The 13,572-nt window shown below is 35.1% G+C and overlaps 1 protein-coding gene across 1 annotated transcript in view; it reads left to right on the plus strand.

Moving 5' to 3' along the window:
* VPS13C (vacuolar protein sorting 13 homolog C (S. cerevisiae)) overlaps nt 1-13,572 on the plus strand; it is a 182,912-nt gene that overhangs the window by 36,529 nt on the left and 132,811 nt on the right. The window contains exons 6-8 of the mRNA XM_014535515.1: nt 5,178-5,240; nt 12,259-12,324; nt 12,603-12,712. Coding sequence (XP_014391001.1) covers nt 5,178-5,240; nt 12,259-12,324; nt 12,603-12,712 — 239 coding nt within the window. The remainder of the gene's footprint in view (nt 1-5,177; nt 5,241-12,258; nt 12,325-12,602; nt 12,713-13,572) is intronic.

The following is a 13,572-nucleotide window of genomic DNA, read 5'->3' on the forward strand; positions in this document are numbered from 1 at the left end:
GCTCCCACAGGGGGAGCTCTGCTCAGCCACAAGCCAGGCTGACAGCTGCCAGCACAGCGGTGGTAGCGGGAGCCTCTCCCACCTCCTTAGCAGAGCTAAGGATGTCCGAATGCAACTTAGGCCTGCTCCCCACTGGCAAGTGGACATCCCCCGAGGGCTCCCGGGCTGTCAGAGGGATGTCTGACTGCCAGCTTAGCCCCAATCCCCCGGGGAGCGGGCCTAAGCCAGCAGGTGGACATCCTCCGAGGGGTCCCAGACTGCGAGAGGGCACAGGCTGGGCTGAGGGACCCCCCGAGTGCACAAATTTTTGTGCACCGAACCTCTAGTATATTATAATTATATTTTCTCCTTTGAGAAAGAAACCATAAAGTCTTCTTTTTTTTTTTTATGGAAATGAGAGATTGCTTAAAAATTATTTGTGTTTCCAGAGACCTGTAAGAAAAATATGGTATAGTCTTTCTTATTTTAGCAGTTGACAGCTTAATTGACAAAATGATACCTGCTACACATTTTCTATTGAGTGTCTATGAGATTTTTACTCCTGGGTCTTTAGTGCTTAGGAAATACATATTTGGGTCTGGCAGAGAGGCTATTAAGGATGATTTGGTATGACTATAGGGGATAAACATCTGTAGTACTAAGCTTGTGTAAACAGAACTATGAGGCTTATATAATATATAATAATTACATTGTAGCTTCTGGATGATAAAACTTAGGTTTTGTTGGGATAGAACTGAAATTCAGAAAGTGAAACTCAGTTTTACCATTATTATATTAGATTTGTCAGAAAAATGTTCTGAGTAGATAAAAGAGATGAGTTTAGAATTGGGGAAATATGTTGCTAGAGATTATTTTTCCTTCATTGTCAAGAAATATATTTATTTATTTATTTATTTATTTTTAAGAAATATATTTAATTATCTTGACTTCATGTAAATATTTTTTTCTAGTTTGTATGAATATGGGTCACATCTTCTTTATATAATATTATTCATGTGATGATAAAAGACAATCTTGGCCCTTCAGATGCTTTGCATTTCACCATTATTAATTAATAGTTATTACTTAAATACTATAGTTTATTTTTCAGACTTATTATTTCCCAATTACCTTGAGATTTTAAAAGCACAAAAGCACCATTACACATGTTTAGAGACTCAGATGAGAAGAGAAAATGAGTCAGTTCTAAGCAGCAGATGATAAAAATGAAAACGAAGTGCTCGTGCTAATCTGCTCTAAAAAAGTGTTTTTACTTAATTTGTTTTATTTGGTAAAATAGAATGTAGTCCACTATCATGTGGGGAAAAAAGGACATTGAAATATAACTATGAGTTTATTTCTATAGAATTTGTGTAATTGTAAAAATAAACTCCTTGATATTTTTCTTCTTTATATTTCATTGGAGAGAGTTTATTTTCTCTGAAGGGCTATTATAAAGTAAAAGAAAAGATTAAATTTATAGCGAGGCCAAAAAATTCTCAAATGCTGTGGATTCTATATTTAAAATGTTAAGTTTATCAAAGTAATATAAAACACACTTTATAATCAAATAGTTTTGCCAAAAAGACTTCTGATGAAAAATCTCAGTCCCCAGTTTCACCCTTCTCTATCCTTTAGACTCACTCCTTAGAGGGAACCATCATTTTAGGAATGTTAACATTCTGCCACTATCTATGTTATTAATGTAAGGCATTACCTAGGATTTCCTATTATGGTAGTCAAAGAGCTTACCATCTCCTTTTACCCTAAATTCCCCTCCATTTTTTTCAAAATATGGTTATTTCACAATTTTTGGCCAATTACTAGTAAAAATTTATATTACTATGACAGTATTGTCACTGCATAGGTCAAATGATGTACTCTGATTGTATTTTCTTTCTTATGCAACTGGTTTTCCCCTTGAATTTGTAAATTTTTTTATTTGCTTATTAGTCTTTAATGTAAACTTGTGTTTAATTTTTTTCACAGGGTATTTGAAATCTGTTATATGACTATCATTATTTCCAATTGCCCAAACCCATCGATTGGTTCCCTCCTCTCGTCCCCTTTTTTCATGGAAATCTTCAGTTGAACTGGGAGGTTTTTTAGTCTTGCTACACAGTTGTCATCTTGGGACTGGTCTTCATCCCTCATCTGTATTTAATTAATATTTCCTGGGTCTCTTCCTTTTTGTTCTTCTGTTACTTTGTTCGTTGTTGAATCATAATTTGCATATGCTCACTGATTAGCCAATGAAAAGGGTAGCGGTCGTACGCCAATTACCATGTTTCTCTTTTATTAGTGTAGATTATTCATGTGATGATAAAAGACATTCTTGGCCCTTCAGATGCTTTGCATTTCACCATTATTAATTAATAGTTATTACTTAAATACTATAGTTTATTTTTCAGACTTATTATTTCCCAATTACCTTGAGATTTTAAAAGCACAAAAGCACCATTACACATGTTTAGAGACTCAGATGAGAAGAGAAAATGAGTCAGTTCTAAGCAGCAGATGATAAAAATGAAAACAAAGTGTTCGTGCTAATCTGCTCTAAAAAAGTGTTTTTACTTAATTTGTTTTATTTGGTAAAATAGAATGTAGTCCACTATCATGTGGGGAAAAAAGGACATTGAAATATAACTATGAGTTTATTTCTATAGAGTTTGTGTAATTGTAAAAATAAACTCCTTGATATTTTTCTTCTTTATATTTCATTGGAGAGAGTTTATTTTCTCTGAAGGGCTATTATAAAGTAAAAGAAAAGATTAAATTTATAGCGAGGCCAAAAAATTCTCAAATGCTGTGGATTCTATATTTAAAATGTTAAGTTTATCAAAGTAATATAAAACACACTTTATAATCAAATAGTTTTGCCAAAAAGACTTCTGATGAAAAATCTCAGTCCCCAGTTTCACCCTTCTCTATCCTTTAGACTCACTCCTTAGAGGGAACCATCATTTTAGGAATGTTAACATTCTGCCACTATCTATGTTATTAATGTAAGGCATTACCTAGGATTTCCTATTATGGTAGTCAAAGAGCTTACCATCTCCTTTTACCCTAAATTCCCCTCCATTTTTTTCAAAATATGGTTACTTCACAATTTTTGGCCAATTACTAGTAAAAATTTATATTACTATGACAGTATTGTCACTGCATAGGTCAAATGATGTATTCTGATTGTATTTTCTTTCTTATGCAACTGGTTTTCCCCTTGAATTTGTAAATTTTTTTATTTGCTTATTAGTCTTTAATGTAAACTTGTGTTTAATTTTTTTCACAGGGTATTTGAAATCTGTTATATGACTATCATTATTTCCAATTGCCCAAACCCATCGATTGGTTCCCTCCTCTCGTCCCCTTTTTTCATGGAAATCTTCAGTTGAACTGGGAGGTTTTTTAGTCTTGCTACACAGTTGTCATCTTGGGACTGGTCTTCATCCCTCATCTGTATTTAATTAATATTTCCTGGGTCTCTTGCTTTTTGTTCTTCTGTTACTTTGTTCGTTGTTGAATCATATCTAATAACTTTTAAGAAAGGATGCACTGAATTTAGTTTTTAAAATTCTTTCAAGTCTGAGAGTCTTTGTATTTTACTTCCACACTTGTTTGATTTGGCAGGAGATAGAATCCTAGGTTTAAAATTAGAATTTAGAAAGCAATACCTTTTAGCTTACAGGTACTTTTGAGAAGTCTGATGCTAGTCTGCTCGACACATTGTTGGAAAATCCCTGGATCCTACTGTCCACAACCTTACACTATATCTGAGAAAATAAGACATGCATAATAATCAATATGAGAAAGTGTTAGGTCCCATCAAAGAAATACAGATAGAGTGTTAAGGGAGTTCAGAATGGACATATACTTAGTCAAAGAGATCAGACCAGTGGTTCTCAACCTTCTGGCCCTTTAAATACAGTTCCTCATGTTGTGACCCAACCATAAAATTATTTTCGTTGCTACTTCATAACTGTAATGTTGCTATTGTTATGAATCGTAATGTAAATATCTGATATGCAGGATGGTCTTAGGCGACCCCTGTGAAAGGGTCGTTCGACCGCCAAAGGGGTCGCGACCCACAGGTTGAGAACCGCTGTATCAGACAGACATTGAAGGTATGTATTTCAGCTGGGTCTAAAGGATGAGAAAGGAGAGAGGGCACTCTAGGTAGAGGGACACTGATGGTGGAAAAGTATAGAGCATGTATGTGAACAGCTAAGAATTTGGGAGTTAGATAGAGTGTAGTTATGGGTAAGTTAGAAAGCTACGGTTAGGTAAATTTTAAGATATTTGACTGCTATGATAATGATAATGACTATGATAGCAGCTAACATTTATTGAGCATTTGCTGTTTGCCAGTCACTCTTCGAAACACTTTATAGGAATTGACTCATTTAACAGTCATAACTCTATGATTTAAAAGCTGTTATTATTCCCATTTAATATTTGAAAAAGCTGAAAGTTAAATAACTTGTTCCATGTCACACAGCTAGAAAACGATAGAGCTAGAATTTGAATCCAGTCTGGCTCTAGCTCCTGTAAGTTTAACTGTGAGTAATGGATATTCATCTAGTAGCCAGTGGGAGAGTCAGTAACTTGCCCATTTTTCTTTCTTTAAAAATTCAGGGACTGACTTGACTGATCAGAGCTATTTTAGGAAGGTTAAACTTGCTGTGTCTAGGCTGGATTTGGGGTGGGAAATGGGGGATGGTACATTCTAGTTATATTCATAGGAAGGATCCAGACAGTAAAGTGAGTTAATTTCAGCTGACTAAACTTGTATAAATATGAAAATATTTTATTCTGAAAATAGGCAAAGTGGTAGTCAAAAGGGAACCAAAATAACAGACTTGCTCTGTTTGAAAATTTGTCAAGTAATTTAATGAGACATTAGCCATAATTCATATTTCTCTACCTTGCTTAATTTGAAATCATTGTTATAATTTTAATTATTAAGAATTTTTGTTTTAATATTATGAAAATAGTTTGTATGTTCAAAGAATTAAAATGGTGTCATTGAATGTTAACTTAGAAATACCAGTTTTTATAAAAAGTAGTATAGTTTTACTGAATTTTACTTGTTCTGTTACATGATTTCTAATTCTTTGAATTAAGTTTAGACGTTTTACATGTGAAATTAAAGGTGTCTTTAAATGCTTTGCATTTTGGTTATTGCTGCCATGCGGATGCAGGCGCACATTCAGGGGAGTTCATATATGGCTTGGAAAACTTTGTTTACAAGGACATCAAGCCTGGTGGGTATGCATGGTTAATTATATTCAGCTACATAAAAATTATATTTTTATCCATGCATGTGCTTTTAATGGAGCCCATTTAATGACGTGCCATCTTTTAGAAAATATGGAAATGTAATTCATGTCTTTCCGTTTTACCATCATTTCTTTTCCCCTACCTTCCACAGTCATGCTGAATGTTCATGGGGTAAAACAAACACAGTCCACTGCTCTGTGAAGCTTGAAATTTGATCTATAGATAACATTTAAAATTTTTTTCCTAACTTTAAAAAAATTAAAGTATAATTGAAACACAGCATTCTATTAGTTTCAGGTGTTCAACATAATGATTCAACATTTATATCCACTGCAAAGTTATCACTGCAGTAAGTCCAGTCACCATCCATTACCATATGAAGTTACAAAAATTTTATTTTTCTTCTGAAGAGAACTATTGAGATTTACTTTCTTAGCAACTTTAAAATTTGCTATAGTCACCATGCTGTGCATTACATCCTCTTGACTTATTTATTTCATGCCTGGAAGTTTATACCTCTTGACCCCCTTCACCCATTTCATCCCCCCCAGTTCCCCTTCCATATGGCAACCATCAATATGTTCTCTGTATCTATGAGTTTTTTGTTCTTTTTAATTATTTTTTTTTGTAAGAGTCTACATATAAGAGAAATATTGTACAGTGGAACCTTATTTCTTGAACTTAATTCATTCTGGAAGGCTGTTTGAGAAGCTATTTGTTCGAAAACCGAATCATTTTTTCCCATTAGAAATAATGTAAATTGAGCCTGGCTGGTTATGGCTCAGTGGTTGAGCATCAACCTACGAACCAGGAGGTCACGGTTCGATTCCTGGTCAGGGCACATACCGGGGTTGTGGTCTTGATCCCCAGTTGGGGGCATGTAGGAGGCAACCAAGCGATCAATGATTCTCTCTCATCATTGATGTTTTTCTCTCTCTCTTCCTCTCCCTTCCTCTCTGAAATCAATAAAAATATATTTAAAAAAAGAAATAATGTAAATTGAATTCATTCCAGACCCCCAAATGATTCCCTGTTTTAACCTTTCTTATATACAGTACATGTCTAATGTACTGTTTAATTTATAAATACACACTTCTTTTCTTAAATTTATCAAACCACCCTCTACTAGCTTTAAAGGAATTTTTTATATATCACTGCCTCAGAAATGCTATCATTTGCTAACTTCTTTTCATTTATCCAATCAACAACAGTTTTTCTACCTATTCAGTTGCCTGTGATTGTAGGTTTGTGAGCACTTTCATACACTTAGCAACATTAGCACCTTGATGGCCTCTTTATGCATTAAGCCAGTGTTTCTCAACCTTCTGGCCCTTTAAATACAGTTCCTCATGTTGTGACCCCCAACCATAAAATTATTTTCGTTGCTACTTCATAACTGTAATGTTGCTACTGTTATGAATTGTAATGTAAATATCTGATATGCAGGATGGTCTTAGGCGACCCCTGTGAAAGGGTCGTTCGACCGCCAAAGGGGTCTCGACCCACAGGTTGAGAACTGCTGCTTTAAGCAGTTAGCTGTCATGTGTCCAAAATGGTATGAAATTGGAATTTCTTCCATATGCACTGGAATATTTACGAATTTAAGTTACCATAATTTTCTTTACAAACCCAGAGATGTCACTAACAAGTTTGATTTTAAAATTGGGTGACCATGCCGTAACCGGTTTGGCTCAGTGGATAGAGTGTCGGCCTGTGGACTGAAGGGTCCCAGGTTTGATTCTGTCAGGGGCATGTACCTTGGTTGCAGGCACATCCCCAGTGGGGAGTGTGCAGGAGGCAGCTGATCGATGTTTCTCTCTCATCGATGTTTCTAACTCTCTATCCCTCTTCCTTCCTCTCTGTAAAAAAATCAATAAAATATATTTTTAAAATTGGGTGACCAGAGTTGATATGCGAGGTTTGCGGCTTTAGACGTGCATGGCGTGTGGGGAAGGTCCACCCCTAGCGTCTATAGCCGCTTATGGCGTATAAAGGGTTAAAATTGTGCTAATCATTGATTTCCCAGCAGCAAAAGCATTCTCTCCTTTGTTGCCTGAGAGGTGCTTTTTGTCATGCTGAGGTATAAGCATGAAAGGGTTGTCGGGTCGAAAACAAGTTTTGGTCAACAACCGAGACATTTTTTATGTGAGCAACTTGGTGGAGAACCGAATTGTTCGAGATGGGAAACGTTGGAGAACCGAGGTTTGATTGTATTTATCTTCCTCTGTCTGAATTTTTTCACTTAGCAAAATACCCTCAAGATCCATTCATGTTGCCAATGGCAAGATTTCATTCTTTTTCTTGGCTGTTTAGTATCCCATTGTGTATATGTACCACATCTTTTCCATTCACTCATCCAGCACATCCAGGACATTTTCTATCCATTCATCGTGGACAGTTAGGTTCTTCCCATATCTTGGCTATTGTAAATGATGCTACAATGAACATAGGGGTGCACATATCTCTCAAATTAGTGTTGTTGATTTTTTTCAGATAAATATCCAGAAGAGGAATTGCTTGGTCTTATGGTAGTTCTGTTTTTACTTTTTCAAGGAACCTTAATACTGTTTTCAACAGTGGCTGCACCAATTTACATGCCCACCAACTGTACAGGAGGGTTTCTTTTTACTATACCTTTATTAACACTTGTTATTTCTTATCCTTTTGATAATAGCCATTCTGACAGGTGTGAGATGATACCTCATTGTGGCTTTCACATTTTCCTGTTGATGAATGATTTGAACATTTTTGCATATGTTGGCCATCTGTGTCTTCTTTGGAAAAATGCCTATTTAGATTCGCTACCCATTTTTAATTGGATTGTTTGTTTGTTTTTCTGTTATTGAGCTGTATGAGTTTTTTTATATATATATTTTGGATATTAACCCCTTACCAGATATATAATTTGCAAATACCTTCTCCCATTTAGTAGGTTGCCTTCTTATTTCATTGATGGTTTCCTTTGCTCTGTAGAAGTTTTAAAATTTGATGTCCCATTTGTTTATTTTTGCTTTTGTTGCCATTATCTTTGGAATCAGATAAAAAATATTGCAAAGAGCAACACCTACATTTTCTTTGATGAGTTTATGGTTTCTGTCTTACATTTCAGTCATTAATCCATTTTGAGATAATTTTTGCATATGGTTTAAGATAGGGGTCTAGTTTCTTTTTTTTTTGCATGTGGCTGTTCAGTTTTTTCAGCAAAATTTATTGAAGAGACTGTTTTCCCCCCATTGTATATTCTTGCCTTCTTTGTCATAAATTAATTGACCGTATACTTGTGGGTTTACTTCTGGGCTCTCTATTCTGTTTCATTGATCTATGTGTCTGTTTTTATGCTAATACCATATTTTTAAAAATTATTATAGCTTTGTAATACAGTTTAAAATCAGGGTGTATGATGCCTCCAGCTTTGCTTTTCTTTCTCTTTTTTGTTTTCATAAAAATTTTAGTATTTGTTCTATTTTTGTGATAAATGCCTTTGGAATTTTGATGGGGATTGCATGAAATCTGTAGCTTGCTTTGGGTAATATGAACAATTTTATAATATTAAGTTTTCCACTCCCATATCTTTTCATTATTTGTATCTTCTTCATTTTCTTTCATCAGTGTCTTATATTTTTTAGTGCACAGGTCTTTCACCTCCTTGGTTAAATTTATTCCTAGGTATTATATTATTTTTGATGCAATTATAAATGAGATTGTTTTCTTAATTTACCTTTTTAATAATTCATTGTTATTGTGTACAAACACAACAGATTTTTACATATTGATTTTGTATCCTGCAGCTTTACTGAATTTGTTTGTTAGTTCTCACAGTTCTTTTGGTGGAGTCTTTAAGTGTTTTCTATATTATGAAAACATGTCATCGGCCATTAATGAGTTTTTCTTTTTTTTAAAAAAATTATTTTATGTTATTTTATTTTATTGGGGTGACATTGGTTAATAAAATTATATACATTTTAGGTGTACAGTTCTATAATACATCAACTGTATATAGTATCGTATGTTCACTACCCCAAGTCAAGTCTCCTTACCTCAAAATTTATCCCCGCTGTGCCCTCTCCTATCTCCCCCCCATTCACCTTCCCCTCTGCTAATCACCATGCTGTTGTCTGTGTCAGTGAGTTTTGTTTTGTTTTTGCTTAATCCCTTCACCTTTTTCATCCAGCCCTGCAACCTCCCTCCCCTCTGACAGCTATTAGTCTGTTCTCTATGAGTCTGTTTATATTTTGTTAGTTTATTTTGTTCAGTGGATTCTTTCTTTTTAATGTGGATGCCTTTTATTTCTTTGTCATTCCTAGTTGCTCTGGCTAGGACTTCCAATAAATACTATGTTGAGTAAGAGTGCTGAAAGTGGGCATCTTTGTAATGTCCCTGGTCTTAAGGGGAAAGCTTTTAGCTTTTCACCAACGAGTATGATGTTAGCTGTCAGCTTGTTATATATGGCCATTATTATGTTGAGGTATGTTCTGTCTATACCCAGTTTAGTGATTTTTGATACTAAATAATGAAATGACTCATCATTTGGAAGATTTGCATAGTTCAATGAAGTAATATTTCCATATTACCAGTGCATGATAAAAAATCAGACGTGTAAAAATCCATTAAAATTGAAAATTAGACCAATTGATTTTAATTTGGGTGAAAAATTTATTGATAGAGTTTCAGATTTTAAGATGAAACTAATTTTTAAGTAACTACCACTTGTTGAGTTTGGGTGCAGTATTTATAATTTCATGAAAAGGCCATGAAAAGATGTTTATTCCTTTTACTATTACATATCTGTAGTTCAGATTTCCTTCATGTAATTCAATCTAACCAAGATATTTCACCAGATCTAAGGCAGAAACATATATGCAAATCAAGCTGTCTTCTAAGCCAGACATTAAAGAGATTTGTAAGAATGTAAAATCATGTCATTTGCCTCACTACAACTTTTCGTTTGGCAAATATAGTTAGTTTTCATAAATATATGTTAACCATATTATCAGATAATGGTTTTTAAAAATGAATTAATAAATATTTAAAAAAATTCTCAGTTTTGATTTCCAGTATGGAAATATCAATTGTTGTAATCCACACCAATAAAAAGATCTTTAAGGTTCTCAAATTTTATGTGAGATCAAAATATTTGAGACCTGCTTTAAAGAGTGATTGAGAATCATAAATTTATTATTCATCAGATTAAAAATAGAAACTTTTTCTATCTAAAGAACTGTGTAGCGCTCAGATTTTGAAATTATTTGGAGAGGTTTAAACATGGTGCATTTAACATTGAGATCAGTGGTGCAACATGATGCTAGAACAAATGTGAAATCAGGAATAAAACAGGGAGCTCAGGTGAGAAGAACAGATTATGGGAGAGTCTGAACCCAGTCAGCTGACCCTCTCTTTCTGAGAGCTCTTCTGGCCATTTTCAAGCATGCTCTGGCTTTCCTTTTTGTTTCTTTTCAAATGATATTTTGTGAAGAACTCAGTCTTTTTCTAAATATTTTATTTATGAATGAAAAATATTTAGGGACCATCACTATGACAAGCAATACTGGTAATAGCAAAGTCCACATTCTGTTATGTATTTGTTAAGTCTTTTCTTCTTGAAACTCAGGGTCTTATTCTTGTAATACAGGGTTTGGTTCTTAGTTTTTGTAATGGAAGGACAGCTTGCTTTAAAATATCGAGGAAGAACAAATTTAAAATTTCAAGCTAAATTTTATGTATATTTTTTCAAATATATATGACATTAAGGGGGCTTATATATTATGTTCAGATGTATATTTTTTATTCTTTTGGACAGTATATGCTCTGTGCCCAGATATAAGGGTAATTCCTGTCTTAATGAAGCCTGAAGGCCAGACAGTTGTACAAACACTTCAAATACAGTGTAATCACCACTTTGGAAGTCTGGTGCTGGGGTAGATGGCCTGGAGCTGCTTGGAAAAGCTACAGAAGGCTTCAGATAGGCAGCAGTGCTGGACCTGAGATTTGGAAGCCTCCTGGAGTTTTCCTCGTGAAGAAGTTCAGGGAGGGCATGGGAATGACACATGTAGATGCATTAGGCATTAGAAAGTTTTTCTTGGAAAGTATAAATAATATTTCTGAAGTATCCAATGCAAGGAGGAGTGGTAGGAGATAGAACAGGACAGGGAGTTAGTGTCAGGTCATGACGGGACCTTTGTGCCATGCAAACACTTTTTATTTTATTGATAAGGCTGCAGAGAGCCTTTAAAAAAAGTTGAGCAAGGGATTAGCAAGCTGTGAATAGTGTTTTAGAAGTAACAGTCGGGTAGTAGTATAGAAGGATGTTTACTAGGAGTGAAGTGGGAACTAGAGGCAGGGGAGACTGTATACAGAGACTGCCTTAGAGTACAGACTAGAGTTGATGTCTAGTTGAATGTGAAGGTTTGTAATTTGGATAAGATAGGTGTTGGGTAATGAAATAAAGTGAGGCAGTGCCAAATAAAAGAGGGTTAGGTTTTAAAGAAATTATTAACCCAATTTCAATGTACAGTTCAATGTACATTTTATGTCTTTTTTGTATTTATATCCTTAAGTTATTAAAGGATTTTTCAGTGAGGTATATCATCCAGAGGAAGTCATTGTCAGTAACCTACCCATTCATTACATTTGTGTTCCTTTGTCCCTACCACGTGTTTATAAAAATGTCATCTGTCATTATTACATTTCCAATATTTTAGTAACATTAAACTTAGTGTTGTGAAAAGTTATAAATATTATAAAGGGCATTGTGTATGGATATTTTACTTAATTTTTGAATAATTGTACCTGTCAAGTTATTTCTAGATGAAAGAAGGTTATTCCTAGACTAAGGAAGGTTTGTGAATTTCTGTTTATACTGTGATAACAGGACAGCTTAGACTCAAATAAGGTGAATTGTACCAAAATTTGATGTCAGGAAGAATGCTCTTGTTTTCTCTTCTGTCCTCTTGTCTGCTAACTTGAATTTTATCCTTTTCTCACTAAAATGCTTCCACTGAGAAGGACGTAAGCGTAAAAAGCACAAAAAACATTTTAAGAAACCTTTTAAAGGTCTTGATCGCTCAAAAGGTAGGTAAAAGTAGTTTTTATGCTGTGTGTTGTTTATACACATTGCCACTTAATTTCTGTCGTCAAAGGTAAAATTAATGTTAGTTTATAATGTAACTTCAAAAATAAATTTTAAGTTGGAAATGCATATTAAAATCTAAAATAAATCTAAAATAAAACAAGGACACTAGAAAAGCCTATAATTTCCATTGAGTAGTGCCTTAGCTATCCTTTGGTCATTGATTATGAGGTTTGTGAGAATTTCAACTTTTGAGCTTGTATTTTTCTATTTTTTATAGATAAACCAAAAGAAGCCAAAAAGGATACATTTTTGGAAAAATTGGCAACTCAAGTAATTAAAAATGTACAAGTAAAAATCACAGACATTCATATTAAATATGAAGATGATGTAAGTAATTTTCAGTTCCTTAGTTTAGGTTAGTAATTTAATGTGTATTTTATATTAATACTAGAGGCCCGGTGCATGAAATTTGTGCACTGGGGGGGGGGGGTCCCTCAGCCCGGCCTGGGCCCTCTTGCAGTTCGGGACCCCTTGGGGAATGTCTGACTGACGGCTTAGGCCCACACGGGGAGCAGGCCTAAGCCATCAGTCAGACATCCTTGGTGCTGCTGCAGAGGTGGGAGAGGCTCCCACCACTGCCGTAGTGCTCGCCAGCCATGAGCCCAGCTCTGGCTGAGTGGTGCTCCCCCTGTGGGAGTGCACTGACCACCAGGGGACAGCTCCTGTGTGGAGCATTTGCTCCCTGGTGGTCAGTGCATGTCATAGTGACTGGTCTACTGGTCGACTATCTTCCCCCTGGTGGTCAGTGCATGTCATAGTGAGCAGTTGAGCAGACCTAGCATATCTTTAGCATCTTATGCTTTGATTGGTTGAACGGATGACTGGACAACTGGATACTTAGCATATTAGGCTTTTATTATATAGGATTGATATGTATATATGTGGATTATCTGTACCCAGTTTTAAATCCAAGATTGTTTTTTTTTTTCTAATGAGTACACTGCCATTTCTCCTTTTCTGTGTTGGGCTTTTTTTGTTTATGAGTGTAAATCTATAATAATAAAAGTGTCATATGCTAATTAGACCAGACAGCCAAATGACCTTCCAGATGTCATTCCAGACGTCCTTCCGGACGAAGCTGCAGCAGCAGCAGGAGCTGAGCCAGAGGCGATTAGGGGCAATCAGGCAGGCAGGTGAGCAGTTAGGGGCGATCAGGCAGGCAGGCAGGCAGAGGCGGTTAGGGGCAT

The sequence above is a fragment of the Myotis brandtii genome, unplaced genomic scaffold (assembly GCF_000412655.1).
Source record: "Myotis brandtii unplaced genomic scaffold, ASM41265v1 scaffold144, whole genome shotgun sequence".
Taxonomy (NCBI): Eukaryota; Metazoa; Chordata; class Mammalia; order Chiroptera; family Vespertilionidae; genus Myotis; species Myotis brandtii.